Source organism: Octodon degus, unplaced genomic scaffold, assembly GCF_000260255.1.
Source record: "Octodon degus isolate 3935 unplaced genomic scaffold, OctDeg1.0 scaffold00031, whole genome shotgun sequence".
In the NCBI taxonomy this organism is placed as follows: Eukaryota; Metazoa; Chordata; class Mammalia; order Rodentia; family Octodontidae; genus Octodon; species Octodon degus.
In genome coordinates this window covers 7,344,395-7,357,185 of record NW_004524607.1, presented here as the reverse complement: position 1 = coordinate 7,357,185, position 12,791 = coordinate 7,344,395, and the positions used below count along the sequence as shown (strand labels likewise).

Genomic DNA, 12,791 nt, shown 5'->3' with positions numbered 1-12,791 from the left:
CAGGTTGGATGTGGTTTAACTGCTCTCGATTTCCCATCTAATATCTTCATCACCACCCCTGTACTGCCCCAACCAGTAGGGGCCGGTTTGACTTTGAGACACTTCCAAGAATCAACCACATTTGATAGAACACAGAAACAGAGCAAGCTTGAGAAAGTAAAGCCCCACCGGCTACACCAGCACCGCTTGTCAGGGCAGCCCAGGTGGATGGAGAAGGAAGGTGCTGAGAGGTCTGAGTCCCCAGGGGACCCTGCTCAGGGCCCTGCCTGTGGCATCAGTTCTACAAAGCTCTGGGTGAGGTGACCCTTTCCTGTCTGGTGCTGCACATTTGTAAAGTGCAGAAATAGCTACACTTTCTGAACAGGGGGTAGGAATTGGTTCAAGTGAGCCTGAAGCTATAGACTTTGAAGAGAACAGTGATATGGTCATCTTCATTTGTCAGTGGCTCCTCCTGGAGTCAGTGCTCCAAGGAAAGTGGCATAAATTAGCATTGTCGGGACAAAAAACAAATGCAATGTAGGACCTTCAGTGAGTGGGCTGGTGAACAGACTCACAGTGGCCCAAGGACAAGGGAAAGGACCCTTTTATATTCAAAGTTCCTGGAATGGTTTCCCCCATATGTGCGTAAGGCATTGGCCCGTTGTCCAATCAAAAACTCACTTTGTCTGGTGCCAGATTTAAACTGCCCTATGGAAAGACTTGCTCAGTTTCCCACCAGGCGTAGGACTGAAAATAGAACTTTTCTGATTGGTCCTGCCAACAGCCCCACACTAAAAATACTGCTTTCTGATTGGTCCCTTGTATACTACTTAAGAGCAGAGTCACTGTCCTCTGGTTTGTATGACCTTTGACACATTTCCTCCAGACAGTTGTCTGGTAGCCCTCGTCCTCAGTCACCTCAAGATCACAAAGTCAAAATTCAGAAGCTGGCTTTCCACACCTAAGACTGGACTTGGTCCTTGGCACTGGTGGGCATCTGAGCCTCTCTTTGGCCATCTCTCCAATACCTGTAGCAGGTCACCAAAGTTAAGGGGATTCTCCTGCAGGATGCCAGCCTCTCCCCTCTGCCCACCACCTGCGTGGCTCCAGCTCCAGTGAATGAGATGCTAAGAGAGTCTATTGAGTATTTTCCTCTTCTTTCAAATTTCTCATTTTGTCAAAACCCGCTGTCAGTCACAAGTTCACACTGCTTATATAACAGAGAGACAGACAATGTAAACATATAACTTTAAACTTAGAATTAAAATTAGAAGTACTCAGCTTCTGGTTGAGGGTGGTGTTGAGTCCCGGCAGAGGGGTGCGGGAAGGCTGCGGACTGTGTGCAGCTCACTCCCAGCTTTGCTTTCAGATGAGTGTGCAAGAGCACAGCAGTCTAAGGGGGACATTCCCGTGCGTGGGGAAAACCACCAAAACCCACACATTCATGCCTCGTCTTCATAAGTCAAAAGAAAAAAGAATTATAGGAATTAAATAGCTCAATGTGCAGGAGAAAGCTGATGTGCAGTACTGACACCAAATAAACTCTAGACCACTCAGAATTCTGAGACGATCTGATCTCACCCTGTAATCTGATACTACTGCCTCAGTAGTTATTTAGTGGGTCAGGGGAAGAGGAGTAGAAGGAACTGATACTTGCTGAGCACCTGTACATGCCTAGCCCCCGACACAGTATTTCACTAATCTGCATAATGACTGACAGATAGACAGTGTGAGTTTTAATTTACAGGAGAGGAAACTGAAGCTCACGGAGGTAAGCACCATGACTATGAGCTTTGCACAGCACATGGCGTACAGTGAACACTGAATAAGGACCATCCGAACAGATGGCAGGACATATCACGACTATGTCAGATCCAGGATTTAGACCTGCTCCCTCTTGTTGCAGAGCGCAGAGCTCAGAGCTCGGACTACTCCCATCACCGTTCACTGCCTCCCACGTGAGACTACGCAGAACTGGCCCTTCAACTGGGCAATAGTCTAGCAGCCTATGACTTCCCCCTTCTTCGCTGAGCTATCTCGAAGTCAAATATGTGCTTGTGAAATGATGAACTAAAAAAAAGCATTTTAAAGGGTATTTATATTTAATAATCACGGTACAATAACAAAAATCCATATGAAACCAAAATGTGTGTATGTAACAGTTTCTTAATTAATATAGCTCATTTTTTATTGAATTCTGCCAACTTCTTTAAAACATTCTCATGAAAACATTATCCAAAATGTGTTTCTCTAATTTTACAAATGGTAGGTGTTAGGTCTTTCTTCTTCGCTCCACATTTACAGCAAAAACATTATTGGAAAATGCTAAAATAAACTAAATGTGGCATTCCTTCCTAGCTGTTTTACATCCTATGTTAAAATATTTTACAACTGCAAGGGTTGAAAAAATAATTTTACTGTTCTTTGTTGTGTATGATTGCTGGTCTACTATGAATGAGCTACCTGTGACATGAAAGCATGTTGTTATTCCTAGTCTAGAGGGCCAAGAATGTAAGAGACATAACTAGACAAACTTCAAAATGATTGATTTTGGGTTGATGCATATCAGCGTATTAAACAGTCAGCATATTTATATTGACCAGGCAGAGAAAAAGAGTTAAGCTGTACTCTGTATTTGGCTGTTACATCTGCAAGACAACAGCTTATTTACCATTATTTTTCAAAGCATTATTGTTGGGAAGGTTTTTTATTGGGGGGAAAGGTTTATAAATCATGACCTTCGTCACAGAAAACCAAACAGAAATGAAGACTTATATCTGTGGATGACAGAAGATGTTGGCTGGAAGCAAAGCTTATGACTAAAATGTCATAGGGCCACTGACATGGAAAGGCCTTTGCTTCACTCAGGATTTAGCATCTGATAATCTCATCTGATAAATCTAATTCGATGGGCCTTTCTGATTATGTTTAACCACGAATTTGGTTGCATACCATAACAATTTTCATTTTACCTGGATATTAACAGTAAAAGCACTGGGTTCTAAAGACCTGTTGAACTTAGGTGGGGAACTAATCAGGAGGAAATACTTAACTGTTTGGGTTAGCACACTTCTAGGGATCTTCAAAAAACACTTTTGACTAGAAAAGATTTTTAAAATTAGAAATCACAAAAAATCTTACCTGAAGATAAGTAAAATTACATATGTGACAAGTTTAACAAGGCTGACATTCAACGGAAAACAATTTGCTTTTAGTAGTCAGAAAACCTTTAAGCCATTGTTCATCTCTTATTGTAAGCCACTCTAAGCTTGTGATTTTGGTGAATGTTAAGTGTGTGTCTTTGATGTCGCCATTCCATCACAAGAGGCTGATGCAGTCTCTTTCTCAGTTAACCTTCAGTACTCTATATAAAGCGTTCCGAAAAACAGTGGTGAAGTAAGGGCTGGCATCCCTGAGCAGGGTGCTGCAGAGGGAGGGGTTGGCTGAGTTAGAAGGGTCTTCCAGGTCCCAGATTTCCAGCATACTGCAACCTGGCCTGAAAAGAAAGGGCATGAAAATATCCACATAAAAATGGATTCCTACACAGACAAAGAACATAAATTATAAAGTTTCCCTAAGACTTCCAGAGGTTAACTTATATAACAAAGATTTCAAGGCATCATTTAAAAAAGAAACACAAGTTTAGCATTTAGAAATAATAAAAATGAAATCCGTTGCCTTTCTAGATTCCACTTCACTGAATCCTGTGACATATCCTAGTAATAAAGCTTGCGAAATATGTACTTAGAAGTTTATTTTTAAGTGAAACAAATACATTTCCTAACTATTATCACCATTCAGACATAAGGGTGCATGCAGACCATGCAGCTGTAGAATGAGATGATTAAAGGAAAATTAGTAGTGGCCAGGGAGATAGCTCAGTAGAATAAGTGCTCGCCGGGCAATCACAAGGGCCTGAGCTCAATCCCTGGTTTTGCAAAACAAAAGAAAACTAGGAGAATTCCTGTCCTAATTTTGAGCATAAATTGCCTTCAATTAGTAGGGAAATATACTTCACAGAATGGAAAGGAAGTTGCTAGGCCGAGTGTGTTTTGTTCAACCTTATGGTAAAGTTTCAGCACAACCAAGTGTGCATAGATGTGTAAGCACCACCCTAGTCATGATACAGAAGATTTCCATTCTCAATAGGTTCCCCTGCATCCTTCTACAGTTTCCTTCCCCTAAGGCAGCCTCGGGCCAGCACAGTCTCTGCTCTACAGAATCCCACATTCCATACACATGCATTAGGTAGACTTTATTTCCTACTTCTTTACCTGAGCATATTTTTATTGTTGTGGCTCCTATGGTTCATTTCTGTTGCTAAATAATATTTTGCTCTACAGAGATGCTGTTATTTTGGTGATTCATTTGCAAAGTAATGGTCATTTGAAGTATTCTGAGTTTCTGGTGATGATGCTGGAGGTTGGTATGAACACTCATGAACAAGGATCTGTGTGCATGTGCGCTAGCTGCCTGGTGGTACAACTGTGGAGCTGTATGGTAAGTGTAACTTCATAAGCAACTTCACCATTGTTTTCCAAAGTGGATCCAAGTTGTTTTACATTCTTACAAACACTAGACATTTTTGGTCTTCATAATTTTACTCATTCTATTGTTAGTCCTCATTCAAAAATATCTTCTTCGGTAGAATGTCTGCTCAAATATTTTGGCCAATTTTCTGTTGCATCTCACGTGGCTGATGTATAAGACCTTTTCAAAGATTCTGGATAGAAAGCCTGGTCTTTATGCAAACTAAATGACATAAAAATGACAAAATGACTCAATCTATGGCACATATTTAGTTTATAATTTTGACACATTTTATCAATGTACCTGTGAAATTATGGTAAAAAATAATAAATGTATCCATCTGTCCCACAATTTCACTCATACTTTTTTGAGAAGGATTTTGTTGGCTGGCTCAGGATGTCTTAAGGGCAGGTCTGGTAAGGCATGAGGATCTGGGGACTGAACCACAGTATCCTGAGCCTAACTGTGGTTGCATAAGCAGGTGCTTAAACAACTGAGCTAACCAGCACGCCCCCTAAAATTTTGAGAAATTTGTTTTGTTTTGTTTTTTTCTGCTTCAGGCTGCTTCAAGGGCAGGTCTGGCACAGCTTCTGGAACGAGGAATCAAACCACGGTCCTACGCGCCTGCCTGCATTTACCCAAGCAGCACTTTAAACAACTCAGCTACCCTGCAAAGCCCCTCACTCATACCTTTTAAAAATCTGTCTGTTCTCATGCTGTTCACCTGCCTGGTGAAATACATACCCACTTCTTGGTACTACAGATTAGGATGTACATTCTGGGGCTGTGGCTTGCTTTCTATTCTGTCTTGATCCTTTTCATCAAAATACTTATTTTGGTATATACTCATACTGTTCTATCAAGAGTTCATTCTCTTTTGTTGATGAGCAGTATTGAATTGTTGACATATCCCAATAATGTGTTTACCCAACCACCCTGTCATAGGTATTTGGGTTCCTTCCAGAATTTTGGCTATTGCAAAACTGAGCTACTGTGAGCCAATTGTTAGTACGATGTATGCTTTCTTTGATCCTGTATAAATGCACATAGTAGGTGTATGTTTGATTTCTTAGGAAGCTGCTAAACTGTCTTGCAAAGTGATTGCACTATGCTATAGTCACATAAGCATGTGTGAGAACTGCAGGTTTCCACAGTGTCTGCAACTCTTGTGGGATCTTAGTTTTTAGTAAATGTATTAGGTATTGAGCAGTATTTCATTCTCATTTTAATTTAATTAGATTATTTCTAAGTTTTGAGAATTCTTTAGACATCTACATTTCTTTATCAGACACAGGCTTAGGAAATATTTTCTGCCAACTATAGCTGATTTTTAAATTGCTCATAATAGTGTTTATACACTGTTTACTCATAAAAGATCAGAAGTTTATAGTTTGATCACTTCTTGTCCGTGGGTTCTACTTATGGTATTAGACCCTAGAAACCTTTCCCTAACATAAGCTCATGATAACCTTCATGTTTTCTTCTAGAACTTTTATATTTTCAGATCGACAGCTCTATGATCCACCCTTGGTTATTTTATATGCTGGGCAGTGTCCATTGAAGTTTTTTTCCTTAAAAAGTTGTTTAAGCGCTATTTTTTGAAAAGACTCATTTTTTCACAGAAATATTTGTAAACCTTTGTCAAAAATCTCCTGTCATTATGAGCACTGTTTTTTTCTGGATGCCCTCACTTCAGGCATTCCTCTGTCCCTGACTCCAAAAACACTGCTGTCTCATTATTGTAGCTGTTCAATGAGTTTGGAAATCAGAGAACATTAGCCCTAGAAAACTGTTCTTCTCTTTCCTTGTTTTTGGTTCTTCTACATCCTTTGTGCTTTGCAGGGAGCTAGAAACCAGCTTTTCAAGTTTCATTCCTGCTGGGATACTGCTTGCAATTGAATTAGACCCGCAGATCAGCCTAGAGAGAACTGACAGCTTAGTGCTCTCTATTCCAACCCATTATCCCGGCACATCTCTCCACCTATTTAGGTAGATTTCTCTCAATATTGTTTTGTCATTTTTAATGTGCAGGTATTATACATCACACATTTAATATTTTCGTATGATTATAAGTTTTAGTTAAAATTTTAATTAAAAGTTATTGCTAATTAGAATTAGAATTGATCTTATATTCTGTATTCTTGCTAAAGTTATCTATGATCCCTAATATGTTGTTTCTGGCACTTTCACCCAATAACCTATAGAGTAAGTTGTAGCTGAAGAGACAGCTTCACCTCTTCCTACATGGTATACCTTTCATTTCTTTTCCTTGCTTTACTCTTTTGATGACATCAACCAATACAATGTTTATGGGCAACAAGAATGGGATTCTGCTTGTTGCTGAAGGATGAAATAATGGATCTCATACCATGTACTGTGTGGCTAAGCTCTGATATTCAGTAGGTCTACTGTGTTAAATGATTTCTCCACCTGGGATAGTTTCCACCTTCCGTGGGCTTTGGAGGAAGATGACCCCATCTTAGGTGGAAGAGCATCTGGACAGAGTTGCCCGCACCATTTTACATACAGTGTTTCACCTTCTTACATCGTATCACCTTGACAAAAGACCCATCTGAGCATGTATAGGAGATATTCAACATTTTATAATAGGTTTTATGTTAAATGATTTAACCAGGTGTAGGCTAATGTATGTGTTCTCAGCATGTTCAAGGTAGTCTACATTAAGCTATGATGGGTGGTAGTATAGGTGTATCGCATGGACTTTTGGCCTACCTTGTCCACTCATGATTAGATTTATCAGGATCTAACACGTAGTAGGTGGAGAAGCATCTACATCTATGGCATATAAAACTCTTACAATTATGCACTTCAATTTCCTCCCTTCCCAGACACAGGCTATTGTTGCAATATGTTTTAGTTAAACATGCTATAAATGCCAAATAAATTTACCTTCCCTTAATCAGATTATTATCTTTCTTAATATTTATGCAAAGAAAACCCCTTCTAATACTGGCCTGTGTTCTAACGCTATCCATGCTTTCATGTTTGTCCATGTTTCCTCCCTGTCACTTTCTTTCTGCCTAAAAGACTTCGGCTTATGTCTCTTGTAGTGCCAGTCACTGGGAGAACTTTTTCAGCACTAGTACGCTAAGAAAAATCTATTTCATGTTCATCTCTTTTTTTCGTATTTTAGGGAAGGGTCTATAGGGTGTTCAGGGTCTCACTACTAGATCACACTCACAGTGATCTGACTGTTTACAGCCTCCCAAGAGCTGGGATTGCAGGCATGTGCTACCACGCCCAGTCTCAATCACTATCTCAGTGTGCCCTAGGGGCGGGGCTGGCATGACAGGCCCAGGGATTGAACCCCTGGCCCCTGGGCCTGCTTGAAGGCACTTTAATCCTCTGAGCTATTTGGCCAGCCCTTCATCTTTAAGATACACTTCAATTACATACAAAATTACAGGCAGCTTATTTTAGTTGAGATTTTAAAGACAGTTCACTGTCCTTTTTCCATTGTTTCACTGACAATATGTGCTGGCAACTCCCTACCCTTTCCACTTTCCACACACTGCTGTTTAGTTGCTTTGAGGATTTTTCATTTGATCACTGCTTTGAGAAAACTATTATGTTCCTTGGTATAGTTTTTTTTATATATTTCTTGTCTCTGACCACTTTTAGATCTACGAGTTGATAGCTTTTCTGGACTTTGGGGAAAATCACACCATTGCAATTTCAGATATTCACCTCTCCTCATGGTATGGTGGCTTCTCTGTTAGAGGTGCACTACGTTGAAGCTGCCCCACAGATTGCTGAGAGGCTGTACACCTGCTACTACTTCATCTTCAAGTTTACCAATGTTTCCTTCTTTTGTGTTTTATCTGTCATTAGCATCTGTTATTACTTTTTGTTTGTTTGTTTTGTTACGAGGAATCAAACTCAGGACCTTGCACTTTCCAGGCAGGCACTGTGCCACAGAGCTATATCCCCAGTCCTGTCAAATTTACCCAGCATATGTTGCATCTCAGATTTTTCATAATTACATGAACAATATGACTCTTTAAAATGTTTTCCATGTTTCATCTTTTTGGCCATATGGAATGCAGTTAATTTAACTGGTCTAATGCTATCTGTTAACTCTAGCATGAAAAATGTATTTGTGAATTATATTCCACTTAAATGACAGCCTACACTTACTTATCTAAGTTGCCTATCTTTTTTAGCTAATATAACAGGTTAATAGTTAATGAAATTCATTGCAAAGAGGGTCTTCAAAACTCAGGACTATTTTTTTTTAGTGTATTTAGTACAGGGTCTCACTATGCAGCCCAGACTCCTAATGATCCTCCTGTTGCAGCCTCCCCAGGGCCAGGATTACAGGTATGCACCACCACACCCTGGCTTGGTGGCCTGCTTAGTGCACTCAGGGCGGGGCCAGCACAACATGTGGTGCCGGGATTGAACCCTGGTCCCTGCACTTGCCTAAGCTGGCACTTAGTCCTCTGAGCTATCTTGCTGGTCCATGGACTACTGTTATAGAGAAAAACACTTGTTGCTTTAGACACATGAGAAAGCATAGTGTTAACACTTACCTGGTTCTCCAAATACACCATGCTTCTTCTAAAACATAATAGTTCACATGCAATGCCAGCAATTGATTTCTTACTTCTTTTGCAGATTTTCGACTATACACTGAATAGACTATTTTTGTTCGGGCCCTTTAAATTGAAATGGTAATAATTACAAGTAGAATTTTGAATTAAATGATCCTGGACCAAAGTCAACTTGCTAGCATCTTGAAATTGCAACCCTTACGGGGTGGAATATTAAGATACCTGAAAATAATATGATTTACCATTGAAACAGCCCTTTCCACATTCCTCCTTCAATTTTGAAAATGAAAAACTTATAGCAGTTTGAATTTTGCATATTCTGCTTCTTAGCATACATTTGCATCCAAGGTCGTACTAGGTAGCAGAATAAATGTATAAAGGATATAAATTTGGCATCACATAATCCACATAGTAATTAATCTGCACACAGAATTCATTCTAATAGAGATTAAATATAGTGAAACATGGATTTTTTTGTAGAGAATTTTGTCCATAGAAATTTAGAAAAATAGTTGGTTCAAGTTGAATAAAGGAAATACAACATGTACACAGTGAGCATCTAGGGTGTTGAGGCAGGTTAAAGAAAAGCCCATCAGAGTGCTGGACAGGTGGCTCAGGGGGAGACACTTCCCTAGCAATAAAAGGCCCTGAGTTCAATCCCCAGCACTGAAAAGAATAGTTAAAATAAGTATGTACATAATAAAGGAAAAACGCCTTTCAGAATCTCAGGTGCTCGCTAAGCTATGTATGGTACAGAAAACGGTGTGATCTTAAGCTGGAATTCTTATGGAATCGTCAGTAAATGATGCCTCGTACATTACATGTTACTTAGGATTTGGAGCAACGTGGGATGCACACAGCCCAATATAAAATGCTAAAAATTTGCCTTTAACAATAGACCTAGGGAAGAAAAGACTTCCTGGACAATTCACAGAATGATCAAAATTAGTTGTAAAAAGCAGACACACACACACACACACACACAAATAAATTAAATAAATAAAAAAATAAAAAACTTTTGACCCTCAGTGTAAACTACAGCTTTCACATTCAGCTGGTACCTAAGCGTTTATCAAAGCATGCAATATGGCAGCTTTCATAAGCTTTATTTTCCTGCCTTAAAAAAAGCCACTGGGTACCAGTAGAATCTAGATGTTTCTTCCATCAGAATAAGGGCCTTGTGGAGTTGACAGCAAAGACTGAGAGTCATCCGGCCTCCTCCCACTGCTACTGAGGGATTTTCCTGAACTAGTCCCCCCCCTCCCCCGTCTCTGCCTCTATTTGTCAGGCCACATGTGAGCCATAGTTTTCGTTTTGTAAAAGTTAAGTTTCCCTTTGCTCACTCATGTGAGGCTTATTAAACCCACTTCAGAAGGAAGACGCTTACACCATCACTTGAGTGCTTACTATAGATGTTTTTCAGACCTCACAGATGAATATGAGGATGAGAGCACATGTATGCGTGCGTGCCTGCATGCCTACATGTATGTATATATATATATATATGCATGCGTGTGCGCATGCGTATGTGTAACACCCCCCCCCCAAGTCCTAAGAAGCAGCAGGCCGAGCATGAGTGAGAGCGCACAGCCAGCGCGGGCCAACCTCAAGTCTGCGTCCTCGTAGTGCGGGTGGTTCACAATGGGGTGCCGCGTGGACAGCTTGATGCTCGCCATCGTCTGCATGGTGCCTGCAAAAACAGCATCTGAAAAACAAGAAAACCAAAAGTTAAACTTACCCATCTTATTTGAATTCAAACCTTCAGCATAAGAAAGATGAAGCATACTTCAGTAATAAGCACGGACACTTGGGGTGAAGGTCAGTGGCAGAGTGTGTGTGTTGCATATACAGAGCCCTGAGTTCACTTCCCAGGAAACAATAAAAACCATTGACATTATTGTTTTTAATTCACTCAGCACTTACTCTACTGTTAGTCTGCTAGCTCACTTTTGTTTCCTGACTCTCGGGACTGTGCTCAGCGTTTCCTAAAGATTGAGTGCTTCCACCTGCACACCTCTGCGGGGAGGGCTGCACTTCCCTCACTGGTAGGTGAAGAAAAAGACAGCGGAGTGAGGAGAGTCGTCCAGACTGCACAGAAAAAGGACGCACCGCTCAGCCCTTGGCCTCTGGATGGCGGCTTCCTGTCACGGGTGGGCGACACAGGTGAATGGAGAGAAGGGAGTATTTCAAATCCTGTGGAGGATTTAAATGCCAGGAAATGAGTGACTGCTGAGAAAGGTAAGTCTCTCGGTGCGTTTTCTCAAATCACGCTGGGTGCTGCGAAGCCTGCGGGCTCGTGGATGTGTCCCAGGAGAACACTGCGGTCTCTCTTCAGGTGGTCTGAAAATATTCATCACTGTGTTCTCCTAGTTGCTGTCTGAGCCTAGCTCCTTTATACACCTCACTAAGCCAGCTCATTGCTTATCAGTGATGCTTTCTGGGCGGCATGTATGTATGTTTCATAACCAGGAATATATCAACATCTACCCGCTTCACTTTCAGTTTTGTTTATTGAAAGAACCAAAGACCACACGCCTACTTTCTGACATTTTGTATGATAAATCTTCGTGAGATTAGGAAAGATAGGATCATATTTTAATCAGCACAATAAAATCAGCAATAAAAACAATGCATGCTGTTCAGGTCTACCAAAACAACGGAGTGTTTATATTTAAGCATCACTAGGTATTCTCATGGATAACTTTGAAGGAAAACACCAAATATGGTATCTGAGAAATACTGGCAGCGCAGTATCACAGCGAACTGTTAGGCCCAGCCTAGGAAATATCGCAATTCAAATTTGAAGCCCAATTTGCACTTAATGTGTATTGTTTCACCGCCCCATAAAGTCAAGAAATTGTCAGTTAACTCCTGTAAATCTAACCACACCCACACCCACATACACACACACACACACAAATGCACACACACGTATAGAATGCTAAATAGTTAGCACTACATGAATGTATACATAAAAGTGAGGCCATGCATAATGAAACAGCTGCATACCTTGTCTGGTATTGTATTTGATCCATTGGAGAAGTTCTTCCTGAGGCAAATTAGTGAACTCTCCTTTTATGCTCCACTGATTATGTAGGTTTGCACAACCTTGTATTGACATCACTGTTAGAAGGCCAAAGATAACACTCTCAAAACGAAATCTACGAAAAAGCCAGCCAAAGAGCTGAAATAGATTTAAAAAATATTTTTTTATAATTCTTACTCAAAGAATATTATAAAGTCAAATATAAATTCTCACTTTACTCCTCAACTCAAGGCATATTTTGCTAACAGCAAACCAAGCACATGATCAGTAACACCTATTGCTTAAGAACAACAAACACGTTTGGAATGCTGAGCCCAGGTGACATGTAGTGTTCTTTCCTCTCAAAATAATTACAGAAGGAATCCCTAATCGTTCTAGCACCAGCTGAGAATTAGTGGTTATGATGAACACATCACAATTTTGAAACATCCTGGAAACAGTCCTTTAACATGTGGCTGTCTATATAACATATATTCATAATGCTAATAGAAAAGCCTTTTAGCGTTGATATGTATGTTTCTTCTCAGGAAAACAGGCATCATGATATTTTCAGACACATTCATAATCAAACCTTAGGTGCCTATAGAAGTGACACAGGGGTCGGGGAGATAGAGTTTGATCCCTGGTACCACACACACACACACACACACACACACACACAC

At 40.3% G+C, this 12,791-nt stretch overlaps 1 protein-coding gene across 1 annotated transcript in view; it reads right to left on the bottom strand.

Moving 5' to 3' along the window:
- Positions 1-2,671: 2,671 nt before the first annotated feature.
- Positions 2,672-12,791, bottom strand: part of LOC101577678 (probable C-mannosyltransferase DPY19L2) — a 66,783-nt gene continuing 56,663 nt past the window's right edge. The window contains exons 19-22 of the mRNA XM_023713368.1: positions 12,093-12,267; positions 10,689-10,788; positions 9,063-9,188; positions 2,672-3,475 (exon numbers count right to left, since the gene is read on the bottom strand). Coding sequence (XP_023569136.1) covers positions 3,325-3,475; positions 9,063-9,188; positions 10,689-10,788; positions 12,093-12,267 — 552 coding nt within the window. The 3' untranslated portion in view covers positions 2,672-3,324. The remainder of the gene's footprint in view (positions 3,476-9,062; positions 9,189-10,688; positions 10,789-12,092; positions 12,268-12,791) is intronic.